This window comes from Colossoma macropomum, unplaced genomic scaffold (genome assembly GCF_904425465.1).
Source record: "Colossoma macropomum unplaced genomic scaffold, Colossoma_macropomum, whole genome shotgun sequence".
Taxonomy (NCBI): domain Eukaryota; kingdom Metazoa; phylum Chordata; class Actinopteri; order Characiformes; family Serrasalmidae; genus Colossoma; species Colossoma macropomum.
In genome coordinates, this window is record NW_023495871.1 from 22,859 (window position 1) to 47,594 (window position 24,736).

The window sequence follows — 24,736 nt, forward strand, 5'->3', positions numbered from 1 at the left end:
TAAATAAAATGTTACCACATTCTTAAATATTTTTTTAATTTAAAGCTAAATCTTTTTTTAAGTTTAAGTCTTTATCCAAAAAACCTAAACAAACCAAAAAATAAACTTCAATATTGCTGTAATTTTTTGTGTTTTTACTCTAACTTGAACCAGTGTGCCACATAAACTTTAACCAACATAAGCCACATAAACATGACCAAGTGTAAAGAGCCATTAAACAGGCTTGCTTCTCCTAATGGGGAGAAGTGCAGCCCCAGCCTTCATGCTTTCTATTTTCTCTTTCACATCTTCATCTCCTTGAATAGCAGCCTCACACCGCTTGGCAAAGGCCAGCACTGTCTCTCCACCAGGCTTCTTGGCCAGTACCTCTTCATATACTTCAGGAGCAGTAACAGCGAGCTCTCCAATCGCTGAAGTGGACACTACAGTGTTCCTGTCAATGGCATGCTTCTGGAAGGCCCTGGTCATGGTCTTGGCCTTTGGTAATGTTTTAAGGATCAATTTGTAGCAGCATACATTTTCACTTGGTGTTTGTAATAGGCAGGAAAAAAGAGACTTGTTGTGAAAAGGTTTTACTGCAGAGAAAACCATAACAGTTACAATAGTGCTTCAACTACAGTTGGGCAATATGATTAGATAGAAGCAGGCAAACAGGTGTCACATGTTACATCTATTTAAACAGGTCTGAATTATGCTCTCTTTGCATTCAAACATGCAGCTGGGAAGTGTGGCACAATTGATCACATTAACAATAAATACTGTTGTATTGTCCAGCCCTAGTTTCAACTGTATGGACTTTTTTGGTCTATATTCTATATTCCAGTCATTGTATCAACTTTTTAGTTTGTGGTCATATAATTATGATCACATTATAGTTGTCAGCCTGACAGTTAAATCAAAACTATTTTCTTATGTACGGTATGCTTATTAGCTGTTTATTTCAAACATGCTTATGTCTGGCCTGACCTATCAGGATTATGCATATAATCCATACAAGGAACACTCTAATATCTCAGTGCATTAATACTATATTCAATTGAAGTGCTTAAGTGTGTATATAAAAGTATCAGATTTCAGAGCCAGAACGATCCATTTTATAACTCATATTTTGATGGGATGTGTCCTTGATTTTAAGCCTGCTAGTTAATTGTAAATTGCTTTTACTTTGCTACTTTAATTTTTAATAACATTACAGTATTAGAGTAAAAATAAATGATGAGCATATCATCTTAGAAACCAATAAGAATGAAGCTCGGTTAAATTTAAAAGATTCACCAATCAAAAAACAGCAGCTCTGACAGGAAAAACACTAGAGAGAGGTTCAGTTTAGTGGAGAAGGACAGAGGAGAACTAAACTAGCACACACGAGGAACAGACCACGTCCAAACGGTCATCTGTATTCATTTTCACATAAACTAAAGAAAACAGAGTTATTATCAGCGACCAAACACGAAACCTGCTGAGATCCACTCTCACAACTGACTCCAGCCTGAGGCAGCATTAGCCGAGCTAGCTGATCCGAGCTGAACAGGTACAGTAACTTGTACTTTTACTTTAAGTATGTTCAGTACTTTTTACACCCCTGCTGCATTGTCCATGGTTTCTTCCTTTGTTGTAACTGAAAAGTACAAAAAAAAAAAAGAATCACTGCGATCGTAGCCTATATGCTCTCTTTTTAACACATAAACTATTACTATAGGAAGAAAGAAGTGCTTGAAAGTTATTTTAAAAATGTTTCATTGACTCAGAAACATTTATAACAATTCATTGAATACAGCTCTGACTACACAGTGTTCCTGTCAGTGGCATGCTTCTGGAAGGCCCTGGTCATGGTCGTTGCCTTTGGTAATGTATCTGTACTTTACTGAAGTATTTCTATTTTGGGCAACTTTTTACTTTCACTTCACTACATTTCAAAGTGAAATATCTTACTTTTTACTCCACTACATTATGCAAAATCGGTCGTTCCTTTTGGCTTATGTGTGCATAAAAACATAACATTTTTCAGAGTAAAAACAAAGAACCATGAAGCAAGAACACAGAGCACAGCGCACACTTTGTTTTGAGCTTGTTTTGACCTGTTGGACAAACCTACCCAGTGCAAGAATACGGTTCAACAACGGTGTTTTAGGGCCACTGTCCATAAAAATAACAATAGTAGACTTCGAGAATAAAGTCGTAATATTTAGAGAAAAGTCATAATATTTCAAGAAAAAAGTCCTAATATTTCAAGAAAAAAGTTGCAATATTTTGAGAAAAAAAGTCATAATATTTGGAGGATAAAGTGGGCTAACTGTAGGGGGCTCGGTTGCTGTACTGTTGCTGGAGTTCCACTCACTCCTGTCTGCTTGCGGATCGATCATTTTAATTATCATTCCCATTGTCTGTGAAACTGCATGTGCACTCAACAACACTCATGTGAGTGAAACACTCATGACTGTGAAACACTCATGCGCTCTTTGAATGGCTCGGAGATGTAGCCACCGAAGGCCATGTAGATGGTCAGTGCATGCGATTCTCCTTCACCAAAACAGACAGTTTCCTCTGAGTCCGTCTGGCTCTTTATTCTAGATAAACACAGTTTCCTGCTCAGCCATTTCTTTTACTAATAACAGGCTGGTGCTGATGTGCCAGGAGAGACAGGGAGACTGAGCATTTCTTTATGGGTGAAATCGATATGAAAGTATAACTCCACCACCTCCTCACTGCCCCTCATTTAACATGAGGAGGTGCTGCCTTCCCTTTGCAAAGCCTTTGGCCAGAATACTGCAATCTTTCCTAGTATTAATGCCACCTTTTAATTCAATGAAATTATCTAGAGTACCTCTCTATTGTAATAGACACAAAGATAATGCCAAAATCCTTTTTTCCACCACCGACTAATTAATGCCAGCTTTTCAGCTAGTGTGTCTCATGATGAATTATCTTCTAAAATCTGTGAAGAGTTCGCAATTCATTTTCAAAATAAAATAGACCTGATATGATAGGGTGTAGCTCAGCAGACTCAAACAACCTCCTATAATGTTCCTGATAGGCCACCTACATCAGTAATGACATCTTTCTCTGTTATCAACTATCAGGAGCTCACAACTATTTTAAACAAACTAAGTTTGTCCACATGTGACCTTGTCCCTGTTCCTGCTTCATTCCTTAAGATGGTTTTTGAATGTGTTCACAATGATGCTTTAACTACTATAAGCTGTTCTCTGTCAGCAGGCCCTGGTGAGCCATTTTAAACCAACTTCAAACCTTCTTTTTTTTAAGTAAAGTTACAAAAACATTGTTTTCACGCAATCAAATGTGCATCTTGGTTTTACTGGGAAATCATCAAAAAACATAACATTTCTTGTGGAGCCCCACAATGTTTCCTTTTTAGGGCATTTGGTTTTCTCGTTGTTACCTCTAGGTGATGCCACTACAAAACATAATATCAATTTTCATGGCTATACTGATGACACACAAGTATACATTTCCAATCCTTCTAATAATCAAGGCTCTGTTGACAGGCTTATCAGCTGTGTGTCAGATATTTCTCAGTGGATGTCACAAGATTTTCTATGACTAAATTATGAAGAAACTGAAATACTGGTAGTTGGTGATAAAATTCAGAGAAAAAATGATTCATGATAAGTTTGGATCTTTAGCTTTCGTATAACAAACCTGAAGTAGGAAACCTGGGTGTGATTTTAGAATCCTAGATCATGGCAACTAAAGTAGCTTTTTAGCATTTGAGAAATTTTGCCTTTTCTATTTCAGAGCAATGCAGAGAAACCTGTTCCTGCATTTTGTTACAAGCAGACTTGATTACTGTAATGATCTTCTCACTGGAGAAAACAATTCATCCTCTACAACTCAAGAAATATATAAAATTGAGATCATGTCATTCCCAGTTTGAAAGAATTGCACTGGCTCCCTGTATCTTTTAGGATAGATGTTAAAGTTCTGCTATTAGTTTTTAAGGTTCAAAATGACCTTAAAGCACCGCTTACATCACAGTGTCTGTCTGTTTATGTTCCAGCATGTGGTCTTAGATCTGCAGATACTGACCTTTTTACTTTCAGTAAAATACAGAAAATGTGGAGAGGCCTGTTTCAGTAATTATGTTTTTAAACTGTTATTATTATTATTATTATTATTATTATTATTATTATTATATACTGTAAATACCTTTAATTAGCATATGGATTACTTCTTTAAGTAATTTATATACTAAAAAAAGTGGGTTAGGTTATTGTCCCAGTACAAATCACGTAATGCCTATTAAACAAACTCCTTTGTTGATGTCTGAAACTAGCTAATTCTAGCCATGTACCTGTCAGGGCAGGCAACTGTCCATGGAGAAAATCTCTCTCTTCTTCCAGTTCTTTAATCTTCTTCTTCTGCCATCCCAACTTCTCCCTTAGAAATTTCAGTTCTTGTTTCTCCTTGTTAATAAGTACTGTGGCAGTAGTGGCTAGGTCAGAGGCTGAGCCTAACAACAGACATTATAAAAATTAGAATGGCAGAACATCTGCTGGCTAAGTGGGTATCATTTATTAATTAAGCCAGTATCAGTTCTCAATTCAGGAACAATTCTGACTCAATAAGCTTAATTCAAACTGTATGTTGTAATTTTAAGTTACTCTTGCCATCTGACTGCAATAGACTGGTTGACTGGTAAAAAATCACAAAAACAAAATCATTAATCAGAACCAATCAATTCTCATTATTTTTATATAAATATAAAAATATATAATCACTAGCAATTTACAACACTGACAGGTCCAAATTTACACATTTCATGTTGTGTTTACTAGCCATATTCACATCTTTCGTGTAACTGATCTCTGTTGATGACATTTCTGCCAGTCAGCCATAAAGGCTCACATCCACGAAAAGGTTAACAAGTAGAAATACTGGGACAAGACTGTACTAGTCAGCCAGCAGCTACAGTCTTGAAAAACACATAGCCATAACTTGTTAGATAGTCAGATTTGTCAGATATCCTATTTAACTCAAGGCCATAGCCATGTGATTTATTGCCTGAAAATTAGGGCACATCCTTTGCAGTGTCTGTTGTGGCTATGGCCCTGCCTTAGCTAACTAGTAATTGCAATCAAGTTAAATCACCTGTGTGCAAATATTATAATACTATAACAGTAATTTTAATAATATCGCTGTTGTTGGAAAAAAATCTTGTATCTCCATTTTTTTATGTTTTTCAGATTTTGACATAACTTGAATGTACCTGTTACCCTTTACATTGTGTGAAAATTTCATGATGTATGGACCATAGAAAATGGCCCAAAATGACTTATTTCCAAGTCTGGTGCCATTGACTTACATTACATGTAATGTAGGTTTTTTCTTTCTCCTGTAAAGTTACCATTGTAGAGATACAAGGTTTTCTTCCGACAACAGCAATAACAATAAAAATAATAACAATAACACGCTTTCAGTTCAAGCATGTATAATTATTTATTACTTACAAAATGTTTTTTATGTGACATAGGCTTTTAGGCAGTTCCAATGGTGAAGTTTAGATTGTGTGCTTAAATGTGTTGCAGAATTAAAATTCAAAGTATGCTGAGTGTTTGCAACATATAACAGGTGTCTACACCAATTTGAAATAGATGGTGTACCTTACTTCTTGTAAGGTAATCATGCCAATGTATCGGATAATTACCAATTGGGTCTATATCTTTATTAAAACTCATAACATACCATTTTTTCCAACTTGATTCTATTCTACAGTGTCTGACAGGTGTCAACACCAAGTCTAAACCAGTTATATTGTGGAAATGATTAATTTTGGCCATTTAACACACTTCAATGTATATTGTATTTATAAATACATACATATATAACTTAATTATATCCTCACGTCACATGCTTGGTTCTTCATTTAAACTTGAATCTATTGTACAATATCAAAATGTCAACAGATCTATAGCTTTAGAAAGGTAACACCCTGATATATACTGACATTTTTAATGCGTCCCAATACACCATACATATCTTTTTTAAAACCTCAAAACAGATCCCCCATTCCATGTGGCCATTTGTGGCACTGTATTTAAACATGCATTTACACCTGGGCTTGTTAAAGCTTATAATAGATCCCTCCCTAAATTGATTATATATTGCAATATCAGACAAGAGTCCACAAGATCTATGCTAGAAATTTAGAGTTTTGAGTTTTTGTTTGCACTGCATTTTTATACATTTATACATTTATACATTTTATACATTTTTATATTTTTATACTTTAATATGACAAAAGTATATTAGCTAAGTGTAAATTTAACTCATGAATAAACAGTGAAGGAAGGGTCCCTGTTGGCAGTTATGTGTTAATAATTCACTTCAAAATAAGGCTCTGTTTTGGGGGCTATAAGTGTTAGCAACTCATTAACAAATGGTTGTAGGGCGTTTAAGAGACAAAGAGACATCAAACCAAACAGGAAAACCTAACATTGAAGTGTTTTATGCTTTAAAATGAGGCTCAAGCTTGGAGGTTATAAGTGTTAATTACCCATTAACAAACAGTGAAGTGTTTTACACTTCAAAATAATGCTCTGTTGTGGTGGCTATAAGTGTTAGTAACTCATTGACAAATAGTTGTAGACCATTTAAGAGACAAAGAGACATCAAACCAAACAGGAAAACCTAAAATCTGTGAATCAGCAACTGAAAATTGAAAACGACGTAATGATCTGGGAGTAGCGTAAGTAATAACCTGAGATGTTTCAGACAAGTCACATATATCAGAGTGGTCAGCGGTAAACCAGTAAAGGAAGGTTACACCTGGAATGCTGTCTGAATCTCACTCTACCTCAGATATTACAACAGTACCACCTTCATGTCAGGTGTACTTTACCACAAGGAATGCTGTTTTAAAGAAGATACTCAATCTCAATGATCACAATAGGACCTTCATGTCCAATGTACATTAGCACATTGCAACATTATATTAATTCCTGTGGCAATCATAAGGAAAATGTCAGATAGTATGCTGAAAATGTAAAGGTAAAGAATATTGCTAAGACCTTAGAATATAAATTTAGTAATTTCGTATGTTAATGTACACCTCATTATCATTATTAACTAAAACATCCTGTTGGTGAATAAATGATTACACTTGGTGGTGAAATGGTTAAACTTATTTACAAATATGTGATGAAGCTGACAGGTTGAATGCTGACTGATGGAAAAGACAAAGCAAGATAAGTATCAACAAGATCTGTGGTTTCACAATATAGATGGATGTGTGTTCACTATTTGGCAAACAAGAGGCATCTATGTGTTATAACTGCTTATTAATGATTTTTAAGGTGTTTATGATGTAGTTAAAAAACATTAATAAACACATTTTAAATCATTTACAAACCCTTTACAAGGGTAGTCTTATTTTAAAGGGGTATCATTTTCTCTTTCTTTACATCACATCTTTCTGTTACTGTTAATTAAAAAATATATTTTTTGGTACTGTTTAATTAAAAAGAGAGAGATTTCCTGATCCAGTCTAAAAGATCTGTCATGGTTTCCTGGGCTAGGCTCCACATGTTACTCTTTCTACCACTTTCCTGTCTTCTTAATACCTTAGCTCTGCCTCCTTGTTATGTTCATAAATGCTCCATAAATGCTTACTGACTTGGGTCAAACATTGACATGGTATTTTGGTCTAAGTCCTAATCTAATGACAGGTGTTTAATTTTAGAGAAGGAACATCTCTTGGAGCTTGTGCATTGTCAGTTAAACCTCACTGTTTCTTTTTTTGTTTTTTTGTTTTTTTTTGTGGTATGACGACAGGAACCAGTCAAACTTGTGCATTTGAAAAGCTAACACATTTATCATGTAGCTGTAGCCATCCTTACATGTTTAAAGTCCCTTCTAGTTTCAGTCTGTTTTACATAATTTTGCTGTACTTTTTTCAGATTAATCTAAGCAATTTTACTATCAGAGCTTTTCTTGAGCATTGCACTAGTATTGGGGGAGCAATGCCCCAATGATCCTCTATTGTTGAAACCTACGAACCCCTATTTATCATGATTGTAACTGCTTACTTGATGGTTTTTCCTTACCTGCCTGTGTATTTATAGTCCCTGTCTTCATTTTATTCACTGCATACTATTAGGGTTTTAGGAACATGGCGGCTTTTATGTTGCTAGTTCTTCCTTTTACTCCGTCGTGTTGTTCATCCTTTGAACTTGTTCTTTAATTCTAATCTTAAACTGAATATCGTGTCAGTGATACATTCAGAAATGTTGGTGGTGTCCCCTTCAACTCAGAGTATAATGTTTACTTGTAAACACTTCACACTTCATATGTGAAATATTTGTGACTTATCTGTAAGAGGAGAAGAGAGGGCAAAAACCAGATTTAGAATTTACGAGCTGTAAAACTTTGTGACATTAATTATAAAACTAATTTCCTTCTCTTTTTGAAGTGGTGTTTTGAGACACAGGTAAGAGGGAATTCTCCTGATAGTTCATGTTCTCAATTAAATAAAACACAATTTATTGTATACATGAAGAACATATTCAGTCCTAATATGTAATAGTTTATAAATAATATCTAAAGGTTTTTTGGTAGCACTTTACAGATTGGTAATAAGTGGGTAATGTTATGGTAGTATCATGGTAACTAGATGTATTTATCAATAAATTAAATCTCAATTTCGTAGTTGTTATGAAATAATAAAATAGTAATTGTAGTGGTAACAAGTCAGTAATAAACTGGTAAAATAAAGGTAACAAGTTGTATTTACCTAATAATTACATGCTTTTTTTCTGGTTGTTACTAAATAATAGGTGAGTAATTGTAGCAGTAATAAATTAATAATAAAATGAGTGAATAAGAGTAATAAGTTGTATTTACATAAAAAGTACATGCTTATTTTCTAGTTCTTAATGTATAATAGGTGAGTAATTGTAGCAGTAACAAATTAATAATTAAATGAGTAAATAGCAGTAACAAGTTATATTTACCTAAAAATTACATGCACATTTCTTAGTCATTAAAAAATAAGAAGTTAGTCATTGTAGCCGTGGTCAGTGATAAAATAGTAAAGTAATGGTACGAAGTTGTACTTACCTAGAAAATTCATGCAAATTTTCTAGTTCTTAGTAAATAATAAGTCAGCAACTGTAGTGGTGACTGGTTGATAATAAAGTGGAAAAATAATGGTAAATAACTAATTGCCCATCAATCAAAAGGGCAATAATATTAGGGTTATTAGCCCAAAAACAAAGCAGTAGGTTTGCTGAAATTATGTGGTCTTTGTGCTGAAAAATACTAATTCACTTGTTTCCACTTTGTTTCTTACCTGTTATGTCTTTAAGTGGCCAGGGGCAGTATAATGTTACAGGCTGTAATTACAAAAAACTAAAAACTGAAACCAAATGGTATTGGAGCTATAAAATGCAAACATGCTTCTTTCCATCTTACTACATCTTTCCCACTTACTACATCTCACATCATGTAATAACATCAGCTATGCAAAATAGTCTGGGTAACTGCACTGAAACAATGACTGCAAATTACTGCATTATAATCTCTCATTGTGGTTGTTCTATTACTTTACGTGTAGGCCCACCTATAGACAAGTGTACTTACACAGGAATAGATGAGTTAAATGTACTGAGATTACACAGAATCAGCGCTGGAAAATGCAACATCACATGTTCCCTTTGTGTTACCTTTTAACAAAATACTGTTACTCTATTATAAAGCACAGATCTGACAAAATGCTCAGAAATTATTTCAATGATGGAAAAAACTCACAATCACATCACACATATCTTTATTCAACCTCTTTATTTGTCCCTGAAGATGTAATGCCTTACCAGCAGACAAGATCACATAGCAGAAAAAAAAATACTTAACAAAATGTCACTAAACATATTTTAACCTCTTAACCTATGTTTCTTCTTCACTCCATAACTACAGAGCTTAAAAATGAACTTCACAGTAGTTATAGAATAATTCATAGTACTGTAGATACTAAATAATTAGTCTAACAATTAAAACCTGAAAAATAAGACAAGGGTTCAAAGAATTAAAAAATCTTGGTTGATAATCTATTACTTTAGGGGATGTACTGCAGAATTTGAAGTGCTTATTTTCTGTGCAACTATGTATGCAGTTCCATTCATTTTTATTTTTTTATTTTTTTATTTCTATATAACGCCCAGATTAGTTTGGTTAGTTATCTTTCAGGAGTTGACCAAGAACAGCATTCTTATGTTTCTGAGCTAATCAATAGTGCCATTCTATGAATGCCACATTATCCTTCAGTGTTTTAACAGAAATATTGCCTCTGTAATGGTAAACATCCCTTGTGTATGTTCTCCATGCACTTTCAAGCTGCTGGGTATGAGCACTGGTTCTAGGATGCACAAAGAACCTACGATGTTTGACTTGGTAATAGATGAGTCACTAAGGATTGTGCTGGCTGGTCTGACATGGCTTCTGATGATTGGCATAAGGTGTTGTGCACTTCTTTGACAGACAAACTTTAAGACTAGCGTTCTGCATCTCCCTTTCACTTCCAACATTCCGAAGACCCAACCACGTCTTCTCCAAGTTGCCTGCATACTGAAATATGCTGTTTCACAATTCAAATACATAAATCTAATGATTCATTTTGTTTTCAGATTTCCAACATAACAGAAATTAAATAAGGGAGCCTTACCTTTCTCTTATGGCACAATTTGCTTTCATCTAAAATGACAAAGGCATTTCTCCCACCTAGCCTCCTCCTTGTCCTCCACTCCAATCTTCACTCCACTTGCCACAGTCTAAGTCCTTGAGAAAACCTATTGAAATAATTATCGATATATTCAGAGATATAAAAACATAAACAAATACAATGGGTGATATTATGAAAATGGATTGCAAGTATTTTTTTCCACACAAAAAGGATTATTTAAATATCACTTCTAACTATAATGTCAAAACTAAACATAGTGGTGAAAATTAGAAGTGGTGGTGATCAAAAGTCATTATTTCACATTTTTGATTCCTAAATTTATTGTTTACCCTGTGATATTTTTTAGCAAAACAAAACTGGAAGGCAAAAGCATTTGACATTTAGATGTTAGTAATGTTAAAAATGTAATGTTTGAATTTTTAATTTTTTGGAAAAGGCTAATTTATAAGGTAGTAAACTGCCCTGTGCATGAATGTTAGTCAAGATGATATTGGTAGATGTGACCTTGAAAATATGGACTTGTCTCTCATTGACATCGACACAAATTGTCTGTGTTTCCAACACACCCCGGAAAAACAAGATCTTATATAAAAAGGGTCAACACAAATACTACCACCTGCTAGTGATTATCTATGGTCATATTAGCACTTGTAATTGCTGTAATAGGTTAATTGTAGTAGCAGCTAGCATTATTTAATAAAGCTAGTTAAAAAATTAACATCAGCTCAATGCAATCATCCAAAAACAATGGAAGACCATTTGTTTAGTACTTAGACTTTTTATGCTACACTAAAAATGTGATACATTAAATGTACTGTGAACAACTGCTATAATGTTGAGGAAATTATTATACCGTTTTTACAATAATATGTTTTCTAAAATTACAGCTCCAGCAACTTGCAACTGACCTCCACAGCAGCATATTGTAATTCCAGTTGTATGTCTACTTTACACTTTCAATACTCTTTGGTGGTAAAACATGTCCAGTATTACTGTAGACAAACAGGAATATACAAAATACAGTGTGTTTACAACAGTTACTTTAATTTTAATTCAACAGAACTACAGTAAAATTACTGTGGAATGTTGTACAATACAATACTGTACTGGTAACAAAGCTGCCAGGAACATACTGTAAATATTACTAGAATTTGTATACTTTATCTGTATACATTATAACATATGAACATACATATCTCTGTTGTTGGAACAAAACTTTGTATCTTCATTTTTGTCGCTTTTCAGTTTTTGGCATAATTTGAAAATATCTGTTATCTTTTATATTGTGTGTAATTTTCATGATAAATGGACCAAAAGAAACGGCCCAGAATTACTTGGAAATAAATCTTCTGGGTGGAACGTTTTGGAAGACATGGGTCCCATTACATCTGGCACAAAGCTAACACTGCATTCCACCATAAGAACATCATACCAACAGTCAAACATGGTGGTGGTAGTGTAATGGTCTGGGGCTGCTTTGCCTCTGCAGGACCTAGCTGATTTGTCATAACTGATGGAACCATGAATTCTGCTCTCTATCATAAAATCCTGAAGGAGAATGTCAGTTTATGACCTAAAGCTCAAGCACAATCAGGTTATGCAGGAGGACGAACAAGTTCACCTCTGAATGGCTCAAAAGAAACAAAATTAAGTTTTTGTAGTGGCCGAGTCATAGTCCTGGCTTAAATCACATTGAGTTGCTGAGATAAGACCTTAAAAAGGTAGGTCATACTCAAAAACCCTCCAAAGTAGTGGAATTAAAATAATTCTCCAAAGAAGATTGTGCCAGAATTTCTCCACAGGCAATGTGTCTTTTACAATGTAAAAGACACATTGCAAGCTTTCGCAAACATTTGATTGCGGTTGTTACTGCCAAGGGTGGCACAACTAGTTATTAAGTTCAAGGACCAATTACGTTTTCAAATGGGTAACATAGTTTTTGAATAGATATTTATCCTCACTTCATGAAATGATTTAAAAACTGAATTTTGTATTTGCTTGTGTTGTCTTTATATTAAAATTAGCTGGATGAACTGAAACATTAAAATGTCACAAATTAGCAAAAAATAGAAGGAATAGAGTGAGGGGCAAATACTTTTTCATGGCTCTGTACTAGGTGCCCATAATGAATTATATAACTTGAAATACAAAGCATTTTTTACTTAGTGTCACATCTACTGCCAAGGGCACTCCTTCTGTCTATTCCTTGCAATCAGCAAATTCTGTATTATCTATTGACTGTGAAGATAACTACAACTCCTATGAGTCTCTGAAGGAACCTATATCTGCCCTCTTCTCCATCAGCCAATCAATTCAAGTCTTATCTGTTTATTGTTACATGCAATCAGTTAGGTAGTATATAAGCCCAGGCTTTAGTTTAGTCAACTGTTAAGTATTGCTAACATCTCTAGTTGCATACTGAGCATTCTTTGTTATGCATTTCTGTGTTTGACCCTGGACTGTGTTTTGGACCTCTCTGTGTGATTCTCCTTTTCTGGATATCCTACTTTCTGGTTTTGACCTTGGACTGTTTTGACCACGATTGTTGTGTGAATCCTTTAGCCTCAAGTAAAGATCTACCTTGGGTTTCAATCTGCAACCATCTGATTTGTCCTGAGAGCCTGACACTTAGGCTATGTTCACACAGCAGGGAAAAGTGGCCCAAATCTTATCTTTTTAAAGTAAAGTCACATCAAGTCAAGAGGCTTTTATTTGTCATTCCATCTATGTACAAGTACACAGTGGAGTGAAATTATGTTCCTCCAGGAACAAGGTGCAACATGGAACAAAAGAGTACAAAGTGCAAACGTGCAGACATAAGTGTGCAAACAAAAAATTAAGCTAGAAACAATACAATAAATACAATAAATTAAACAGACAGACACAATAAACAGACAGTACAGTACAGTGCTGACACAGCACTCATTTCTGGACATGAGGTAGTGGAATAAGGTGCAGACATATTTAACATGCTGTGATATGTGAGTTATGCAGTCAGATAACATACATAACCACAGCAGTTACTGAGGTAGTACTTGAGTAAACAGTAAACACAGTTTCCCCAGGCATCTCCACTGCCCCTTTAGTCTGCCAAATTCACACTCCACTATAATTCTGGCCATGCTGTGGTGCTTGTTAAAACACTTTTGACACCAGCTAGACATACAGTATACAGTATGATATACAGTATATGTTTAGTTGGGTAAAATAAAAAAAACAATGTCATACTTTTATGAAATAATTAATTTCATTTCACATCCTTCATGGTCATAATCTACAAAGAGGATCAATATTGCATGTACATGAAGGATACAGAAGAAAGTTCCCCTCCTTCTGCCATAGCATAGACTTCTGAAGTTTTAAGAACCACTGCTAGGCCATCCAACGTGAAGCTATCAAGAACAGAACAATTCATATGGAAGTACAAGCAAATAATTATGATTAAAATAATTTTACGATTAAAATTAAAATTAATATCTAATCCTTAATGTGACATTGTACAGTGATATATTTAAGTGTCCTTTTTACTTTTAAATGACCTGTGTAGGACATTTAAAGAGGCAGACTTTGAAAATAGAAATGAGCTAGTAAAATCAGACATTTACTAACAGTGCCTAAAAACTTCTATAAAATGAAAAAATACTTTTGTATCACATTGAGCATGGATTTTAATAATGTTTGAATTGCGTAGATTTTCTTATAGAAAAAACAGCATAAACCACTATATGCTGTGTTTGACATTGGTGTGCTGGTCATTGGCTGGATGACCAGCTACCTCAGCACCAGACCATCACTAACTAGCACGGACTAGCTTAGAATTCATGGTCTAAGTTGTTTTTTATTAAGCAGCATGCAAAATGAAGACTGGTTTAGAGTCAGTTTAAAGCAATAGAAAAGAAAAGAAAATTTTGATATAGAATAGGCTTACCAGAGCTGATGATCCACGATTCCCTGCAGAAGAACAGAATGGTATCCCTTATGGTTGAAGTAAGCTTTCAGGTGCAATGGTAGGAATATGACTCCTGTCGATAGCCCTGGCACACTGAGGAAAGCCCATCTTTTTCGAAAGCATCATAGGATGTCCTGGAGGTCCTCCTTGAGGTAGCTTGATGTAGTAAGGCATGAGAACATAACGCATGGCCTTGCAAAAATCATGGATAATTCAGCAAACAAACCTTGCCAAGTTAGACAATGTGCAGTAACCCTCCCCCGTTGTCAGCCAGGACAAAGCAAATCTGGCTCAGATTTTCCATCCAGACATTTCTCTCCAGTGAATCTGATCTATATTTGAAGTGCGACTGAAAAAATCATATCATGAAATATTTTTCTCAATTTTATGTGTTCCACAGTTTTTGCACCCCTTCATTTCATACTTTCGGCAGCCTCCCTTTGCAAAGATAACAGTAAATGGGACTGGAGAACAAATGACTGGAGAACGTGATCTCCATTCCTCCATATAGAATCTCTTCAGATCCTTCAGATTCTGAGGTCCATGCTTATGGACTCCTCTGTCATTAGGTCAGGGGATTGGGATGGCCATGCTAAAACATTGATTTGTGGTCAGTGAGCCATTTTTCTACAAATATCTGGCTGCAAAGGTACTTGTTTGTTGACACATACAGGTAACACATGTAGGAACATAAGGTAACACATGGAGAGTAAAGTAATTTGTACCTAATTCCCCTGATTTAAACTGCACAATGCACTGTATTTACTCTGCCTTTACAGACTAGCTAGCTGTAATCTCACCACAACATCCTGTGAAAAACTATCATTGGTTCTACAACTAAACTCCTCCCTGAAAGAGCTGGACCTCAGTAACAATGACCTGCGAGATTCAGGAGTGGAGCTATTCTCTGCTGGATTGAAGAATTCACACTGTAAATTGAAGACACTCAGGTAAGATTTCTGTAAATTTGAAATTTAATAATAAATGTGAAGCTCTTATATTTAATGTATGACTACTTTTCAGGCAGGGGCGGCACGGTGGCGCAGTGGGTAGCGCTGTTGCCTCACAGCAAGAATGGCCTGGGTTCGATTCCTGGCTGGGCGACCAGGGCCGTTTCTGTGTGGAGTTTGCCTGTTCTCCCCGTGTCTGTGTGGGTTTCCTCCGGGTACTCTGGTTTCCTCCCACAGTCCAAAAACATGCAGTCAGGCTGATTGGACATGCTAAATTGCCCCTAGGTGTGTGTGAATGTATGTGTATGTCTGTCTGCCCTGCGATGGACTGGCGACCTGTCCAGGGTGTATCCTGCCTTCCGCCCAATGACAGCTGGGATAGGCTCCAGCACCCCACCGTGACCCAGAAGGATAAGCGGTTTAGATGATGTATGTATGTATGTACTTTTCAGGCATGACAGGTGTAGCTGACATATGTAGCTGAGAGTCGCCTGTGAAATTCTGGATGAATTCCATGTGTGATAATGCATCCACGTCAATCCCACCACTCCTGGCTCTGATTTTGCATCTAGATATTCTTCTCCAGTGAAGTAGCTGCCATCAATCCACAGATATACATCAGTGACATAATGACCCTTTTTCGCTTCCTCGCTCTCATGATAATTTGTTTATGAATTTGCAGCCGCCCTCCGCCGCACATTAACATAGGCATTAACTTTAAGCTAGTGGCTGTTAACTGTTGACTCCATTTTGATTGTTTACCTCTGAATGCGCTTGCCACATGAAGCATTGTTCTTTCGCGCATATGGGTCAGTTTAGGAGTGTGCTCTGTTGAGAATAATATTGGATATAGGTCATATTAAAAAGACAGTGTTACTTCATGTATAAACTTTTCCTTAATGCTTAGTTAATCTTCATAAAGTAAATAATGTAATGATATTAATAATAATATTTTTGAAACATTAATAGTCATTACTTGGATCCCTATTATGAACTTCTGAGTTTATGATATATTTAAAAACAAATTGTATAACATATTACATTCATATTACATTTACAGCTGTTACTCATTGAGTAAATAGCTAATAATAAAAGTGTAGCATTTCTGCATGCACAAGCAAAAGTGATATAATTATGTATATTCATTAACAAACTATTATATAATGATTAATTTGCTATTTATAGGGCCCTGTTATTATAAAATGTTATGAAAGTGCAACTCGACTCTTGCTACTTCACTACAGAATCAGAGCCAATCCAGGTATATTTAATGGATTATGTATCTGCTATTAAAGGATTGGTTTCGTAAAAATCAAGTTTATACATTTTTTAAAGTGTCCTCCACAAATATTGGCACCCTTTATAAACATGAGCAAAATTGGCCATAAAAACATATGTGTGCTTATTCTTTTAATCTTTCATTCAAAATATGAGCAAAAATCTAATCTATATTTAAAGTGCGATTGAAAGACAAAATCTTATCATGAAATATTACTCTTAACTCTATGTGTGCCACAATTTTTTGCACCCCTTAATTTCATACTTTTTGCTGCCTCATTTTGCAAAGATAACAACTTTGAATCTGCTCCTGTAACACTAAATGAGATTGGAGAACAAATGGCATGTGATCTGAGACCATTCCTCCATATAAAACCTCTCCAGATCTTTAAGATTTTGAGGTCCATGCTCATGGACTCCTCTTCTGCTCATGCCACAGTTTTTTTCTAGGGCTTAGGTCAGGGGATTGGGATGCCCATGGCAAAATATTGATTTGTGGTCAGTGAACTATTTTTCTACAAATATCTGCCTGCAAAGGTACTTATTTGTAGATACAAACATAAGGTAACACATGAAGAGTAAAGCCACTTCTTCCCTGATTTAAACAGTACAATGCACTGTATTTACTCTGCCTTTACAGACTAGCTAGGTGTAATCTTACCACAACATCCTGTGAAAAACTATCATTGGCTCTACAATTAAACTCCTCCCTGAAAGAGCTGGACCTCAGTAACAATGACCTGTGGGATTCAGGAGTGGAGCTGCTCTTTGCTGGACTGAAGAATTCACACTGTAAATTGAAGACACTCAGGTAAGACTTCTGTAAATTAGAAATGCAATAATAGATGTTAAGCTCTTATATTTAACATATGATTACTTTTCAGGCATGAGCACCCATACATTCAAAGGTTTTGGCTTTTGGAGATATTTGCCATTTTGGAAGACAAATACACTACTGCAGCTAAATTACACTCTCTTTAAAGCCTATGTCAAGACCCTCACAAGGAAACATTTGTGAACTATACATCACCCAAATTCCCTCACTTCATTTGAAAACTGCAGAAATGCTGGTTCATGCTTTCATCACCTTATATATAGATTACTGTAATTCTCTTTTCATGAGCATTTCTGCTAATGCACTACACCGTAAAAGGTGGAACAGGGCAGAAGTTTATTTGAAGTATTTTTTTATTATTTGGTTTGATGAAAAACACTGTTTCTGTTCATTTTAACTAGAATTTATTTTGTTTCAAGCAATAGTTGCATTTGACATGAATACAACTAGTTAATTAGTTAAACCCCATATTAACACACAAAGTCCATGCTTAGATTGATCTGACTAAACATTTTTGCCATATATTGGACACATTCAAGTTCAGCTGCTATGGTTCTTAGATACATTAGAAATTCTACATGTCAGTGTAATTTTAATGAACTGTTTTGTTAAACAAACTTTGAGTTAAACTTTTGATGAACTGTTAGGCTGTGATCATCTGCTGTATTTGTTTCTAGATGATGTAACACTTGAAGAGTGTTGTCATTCTAATTCTCTTGACATAAATGCACCATGTGCTGTATTTACTCTGTCTTTGCAGACTAGCTATCTGTATTCTCACCCCAATGTCCTGTAAAAAACTAGCATCAGCTCTACAATCAGTAAATTCCACCCTGAAAGAGCTCGACCTCAGTAACAATGACTTGCAGGATTCAGGAGTGGAGCTGCTCTCTGCTGGACTGAAGAGTTTACACTGTAAATTGGAGACACTCAGGTGAGATTTCTGTAAAATACAATGATTATAAATGATAAAGTTCCCATATTTAATATATTTCTCATGTTGAGGACTCAGTTAATTGTGCAGATTTTGAGATTTTGGGGGTTCCTCCCTGAGCAAAGAATATTTGATAGCACTAGAGATCTATAGTAAATGAATAGTGATGTGGTAATACTATTGTAACAAGTTGTTGTAACCCTAAAAATACATGCAAGTTTTCTAGTTGTTACTAATTAGGTTATTAGTTGTAATGGTAATAAGTGAGTCGTAAATGCTAAAATAATGGAAAAGAATAGAATATTGCTATTGTACAAATACAATGGAATTGCAGTGCAACTTCCATGCTAGATACTGTTGATTGATATAGAATATAAATATAATTTTAAAAATCTGCACAAAATATACCTTTGTGTGCAGAATGGAAACAAAATGAAGTAGTAAAGAGAACAGTATAAAGAGTGAAAAAACAAATTTACAGAGCAATATGAGAGAGCAGTTAACATTCAGTATAAGTAGCAGCAATAAGGGTGGTAGCAGCCATGGACATTATCTTTAGTAATATTATAGGTATTAGTCAGTCAGTGATACAGAAAGTGCACGTGCAGTGTGTGGTAGTTTGATATGGACATTCAGCTCAGCAGCCAGAATGGTAGAAGCTATGCGCATCACATGTTAATTGACACTGGTATCAGTACAGCAAGTAATGATGCTATGATACAAAAAGTAATGTTTAACGCAGTGAGAGTGATGTTCTATGGTTCAGTGCAGTATTCACTCTTGGAAATAAGCTATTTCTCAGTATGGAGGAGTGAAGATAATCTTATGCCATATGTCAGATGGCAGAAAGTGAAACAAGTTATGGCAAGGGTGACTTGGGTCTTTGCATGTGCTGGTTGTTTACAGCATAATTTATGAATGATCTTCAAGTATAGTAGCTGAACCTTGATGATTTTCTAGGAACTTGTGATGATCCCCTGCAGTGCTTTCCTGTCCAAAGTGATCAAAGGCCCACCACAGCATTTTTCCTCCTTACTCAAAATGTTATGTTAGCAGGAAGTATGTGATTATCTTCATACTTCAGTTTCAATACAACATTTTTTTGGCACTGCAGAGTGCATAAAATGACCTTTAAATATTTATTTATTTATTTATTTTGTGTATTTTCCTCCTAACCACTGGTTGGGACTTTATTTGGTGTGATCTTAGAAATCATAGATAACACAAATTGAGAATAACAAATCATAATGGGGCAGTCGTGGGCCGGAAGTTAGGGAGCCAGCCTTGTGACTGTAAGGTCACCGGTTTAATCCCCTGAGCTGACAGTACATGACTGAAGTGCCCTTGAGCAAGGCGTCTAACCCCCAACTGCTCCCTGGGCACTGTGGATAGGGCTGCCCACCGCTCCAGCCAAGTGTGCTCACTGCCCCCTAATGTGTATGTGGTGTTTCACTGTATGGATGGGTTAAATGCAGAGGTGAAATTTCCCTGTTGTGGGACTAATAAGGGTCACATAATAATAATAAGCTACCATATAGTGCATTTTCATGAACTGTAAAGTCAACTGACCCACCCACACTTCACGTGATCGACATTGCTCTAACTAACTCTAAGGCACTCATTTACAAATGCTTAGTTTTGAATGCAGGAGGGAGAAATGTAACTTTCTACATTATATTCTGAATAACCTGACCAAATCATAAAGGCTCACTTTTCTTTTCAAAAGTCTGTACCAAGCTTTTTTGCTGGCTCATTTGTAAATTGGGTTCAATACAGCACTGGATTTGCTAGCTGACTCAAGCTGACACTTACTGAAGCCAGTATGGATTATAAGATGGTAAAACTTTTTTTTTAAATCATTTTCTTTTGACAGTTTATTCAGTAATGTAGATACATTATATTAATGTTAGCTACCTGCCATCAAATATTTTGCATCTAAGATGCAAGTCAGCTACAAATGTATTTTTATAATGTTGTATGAAATGACACATGGACATTTTTGAAGTTGCCAATAGTCACTGATTTTCCCATGTTTAGCTCTCGCTGTATATAGTTAAAGCTAGCTAGACCTGGTTAACCAGTCAGATAAAAGCTAGCTAGCTAACATTAGCTAACAGCCAAGTCTCCAAGTCAATGGTGGAATCCACAACATAATTAAAATGTGGTTAATCTAAATTTCTGCAAATTAATGTAAAAGTAAGTATGAAATGCATGGATATCTTCTAATTTAATTTAACCAGAGAATTTCATTAGCCTCTATTTGATCACAGCACAGATCTATTGATGGAGACCCCTAACAGCCTTTCTCATATTGCTGCAATGCATCTGCATTCCAAAATAGGGAGATAGCATGCCAGTGTATTTTTCATCCTGCTTATATTCAGATCATTTTGGAATGACGAATTTACAGTAAATGCCATAAGGTTGAAGTCAGCTTCTAATGCACCAGCTTAGTTTTCACTGTTATACTTTGTATATTATATTATGAAGAGATGGCAAATTGTTTGCTTAGTTCATGAGATGGCAGTGGGATTATGGGAGCAGCAGTAGACTGAAACAGGTGATGAGAGCCAAAATAATTTTGGTAATTTTGTAACTTAATTTAAACAAGTGAATTTTTCAATTTAAGTGTTTTTTATCATTCCTCAATACAATTTGTATACACAAACAAAGCATGACTACACAGAGCACATACATAACAGTGTGAATCAAATGCAGAATATACAATAAATATATCAGACAATAAACATTCAGGGCATTAAATAAACATGACAAATACACAGATTAATAAACACACATGACATTCACTAGACAACACAACAAAACAATATATGGATCCTTCATTTTGGTATTCTAACTGCTTTAGAACTAACTGAAATGACCCTATACATTTCTTAAGTTTATTTTCCTAAAACACATTGAACATTCCCTTTTGTTATTACCAATGCCATAATAACACCTCCAAAACTTTATTAAATGTTTCAATCATGACTATTTCAATAGTGAGAATTTTAGCCAAGTTTGAGTATAACCCAAAAACAATAACTGGAACAAGACTAACAAACAGAGCTTTGAATAGTTATACATACATAAAATGTTTTTTTAAGTATCATAATGTTTTTATTTAAACACAAGTTCACCTAATTTCAGAAAATTTGTTTTTCAGTAGTGACAATTCTTAATGGTCCAGAGAGATTTTGGGACACATTTTCTTTAAAACAATGAGATCACCAAGTGTCCATGGGCACAGGACACAGGGTTGCAATCAGACTTCTTGGTCAAAAATGCAAGAATTTGGCTAAAAATAATCCTCCACGGGCGGCATGGTGGCGCAGTGGGTAGCGCTGTCGCCTCACAGCAAGAAGGGCCTGGGTTCGATTCCCGGCCGGGTGACCAGGGTCGTTTCTGTGTGGAGTTTGCATGTTCTCCCTGTGTCTGCGTGGGTTTCCTCCCACAGTCCAAAAACATGCAGTCAGGCCAATTGGACATGCTAAATTGCCCCTAGGTGTGAGTGTGGGTGTGGATGTATATGTCTGTTTGTCTGCCCTGCGATGGGCTGGTGACCTGTCCAGGGTGTATCCTGCCTTCCGCCCGATGACAGCTGGGATAGGCTCCAGCACCCCACCGCGACCCGGAAGGATAAGCGGTTTAGATGATGGATGGATGGATGGATAATCCTCCACCTATGGATTAAAACTCTTTGTTTCAGTAGTGATATAAAAACGTGAGACAGCATTTCTTGAATAATTTTGTGACTAACTGGAAGTCAGTGTAAAAACTTTAGAACTGCTGTAATTTGCTCTGTTCTTTTTAGGCCTGTTTTAAACTCTAGCAGCATCTTGAATGAGCTGCATCTTTTGTACAGTTAAGAGTCCATTGTAGTAATCCACCCTGCTGAAGATAAAAGTACAGATGAGTTTCTCCAGGTCTTGTTGGGGTACCAAACCTTTCATTCTGATTGTATTTTAGGATGGTACAAGCCTGTTTTGATGATTGCTGTAATAAAGCTAGAGACTACTGGAATGCCGAGACGTCATTGTTTTGTGTTTTAGAGCCTGTGAATCTAGGTGTTAGCCAATACTAATTCTTTTCTATTTGTGGCTAAACATAGTCTCCATTATGTTCTTATCTAATTTTGCCTCTGTAATGACCTCAGGTTGAAAATTGTTTTTGCTTTGGAGGCTTGGTTCTTAAAATGTGTTCTTAACCATATCTCCTGAAGCTCTGAATCAGAATGAGATTTTATGTTGTAGTTGGTATTGTGAAGATGTTGAGTGAGTTAATTGTGTTTTTGTTCTGCCATGTTTTATATCAGTGTTCATGTATATTTACAAAATCTTATTTTTGCTTTGTTTGTTTTGTACTGCAGCTGTTTTTTGTTTTGTGTAAATGCCATCTGTCCCTCTTTTTTCTTCCTTTTTGCAGAATGTCTGGTTGCATGGTTACAGTTAGAGGCTGTTTTACTCTGGCTTCAATTCTGAAATCAAACACCTCCCACCTGAGAGAACTGGATCTGACCTATAATCACCCAGGAGATTCTGGAGTGAAGCTGCTCTTTGAACTACTGGAGGATCCACACTGCACACTGGAGAAAATACAGTGAGTTACTAACTTACTGTTTCAATAAACAGGCTGACTACAATGTTTAACTGTAGATGTGTTTTTCTTTATGGTGAGTTGGTTTATGGTTGGTTGGTTATGGTGAACTGTTGTTTTTATCAACATGACTGTGACTAGCTTAAGGATACCAGGCTCCTGACTGGTTGGTTTGAAAGGGTTTTATGAGATTCGTTTTGGAAACAGTGACCAGATTGCACAGTCAGCAGTGATTGGCTGTCTTCTGACCTCAGAACAGCTGTGGTTTAGCCATAGACGTAAGTGCCTGCTATGTTTATGTCTGCATGAGATGCTAATGCTACACATATAGTAAGTGACTTTGACTTCATGAGATGTTCAGGTATTCACCATATGTACTACAAACTAACATATCACATTGTTTTGATTAAAATATGAGAGATTATGAGGGCAATTAAGAGATGATTCTGGTGAAAAGAAAACCCCATTAATTTGTTTTTTATTTGAATCACTTGTTACATTTTGCTTAGCTGCAGTAGCAGCTCATTGACAAGTCAGACTGTAGTTAGCTATATAAGCAATCAAATTAGCTGGAGCCAAGTTAATGTTGGTTCAAAGTTGTGTTAACTACTTACAACTCTATAACCAGAATAACAATAGTGATCTACTACCAGTTCACGGTTAATTAGCACACTGATTGCACAGTTCTGCCAGGAAGACTCATGAGACAGGAGTGAAGAAAAGTAAGTAGAAATCAAAGCATCTTTAGCATATACCACATCCTTGGTCCAGGTGTTGGAGTACCGAGAGCCTTGCAGATCCTGCTGGATCAAAATGGCAGGAGCAGAGACTACCTCCAATTCACTCTATTGACTAGTGGCCATGGGCCCATTGCATTCACTCATTAGTTGGGGCTGTGGGCCCATTGCATTCTCTCCATTAGCTTGGGGCCATGGGCCCACTCCATTCACTCATTAGCTTGGGGCTGTGGGCCATTACAAGCACTCTATTAGTTTAGGGCCATGGGCCCATACATGCAATCTATTAGTTTTGGGCCATGGGCCTATACATGCACTCCATTAGTGTAGGGCCATGGGCCCATAAATGATCTCCACTGGCTTGGACCATGGGCCCATACATGCACTCTGATAGTGCAGAGCCATGGGCCATGGATGCACTGCATTAGTTTAGGGCCATGGGACCATACATGCACTCCATTAGTTTGGGCCACGGGCCCGTACATGCCCTCCGTTAGTGCAGGGCCATGGGCCTGTATATGCCCTCTGTTAGTGCAGGGCCATGGGCCCATACATGCACTCTGTTAGTGCATACATGCTCCTTGTTAGTGTAGGGCCACAGGCCAATTCATTTGCTCCATTAGCTCAAGCTATGGGCCCATACATGCACTCTGTTAGTGCAGGGCCATGGGCCCATACATGCACTTTGTTAGTGCATACATTCTCCTTGTTAGTGTAGGGCCACAGGCCAATTCATTTGCTCCATTAGCTCAAGCTATGGGCCC

The 24,736-nt window shown here is 36.2% G+C and overlaps 1 protein-coding gene across 1 annotated transcript in view; it reads left to right on the forward strand.

Annotated features, from left to right (window-relative positions):
- LOC118803195 (NLR family CARD domain-containing protein 3-like) overlaps nt 1–24,736 on the forward strand; it is a 52,526-nt gene that overhangs the window by 3,555 nt on the left and 24,235 nt on the right. Inside the window, exons 3-5 of the mRNA XM_036563726.1 lie at nt 18,466–18,639; nt 23,065–23,238; nt 24,025–24,051. Of these exons, the coding sequence (XP_036419619.1) occupies nt 18,466–18,639; nt 23,065–23,238; nt 24,025–24,051 (375 nt within the window). The remainder of the gene's footprint in view (nt 1–18,465; nt 18,640–23,064; nt 23,239–24,024; nt 24,052–24,736) is intronic.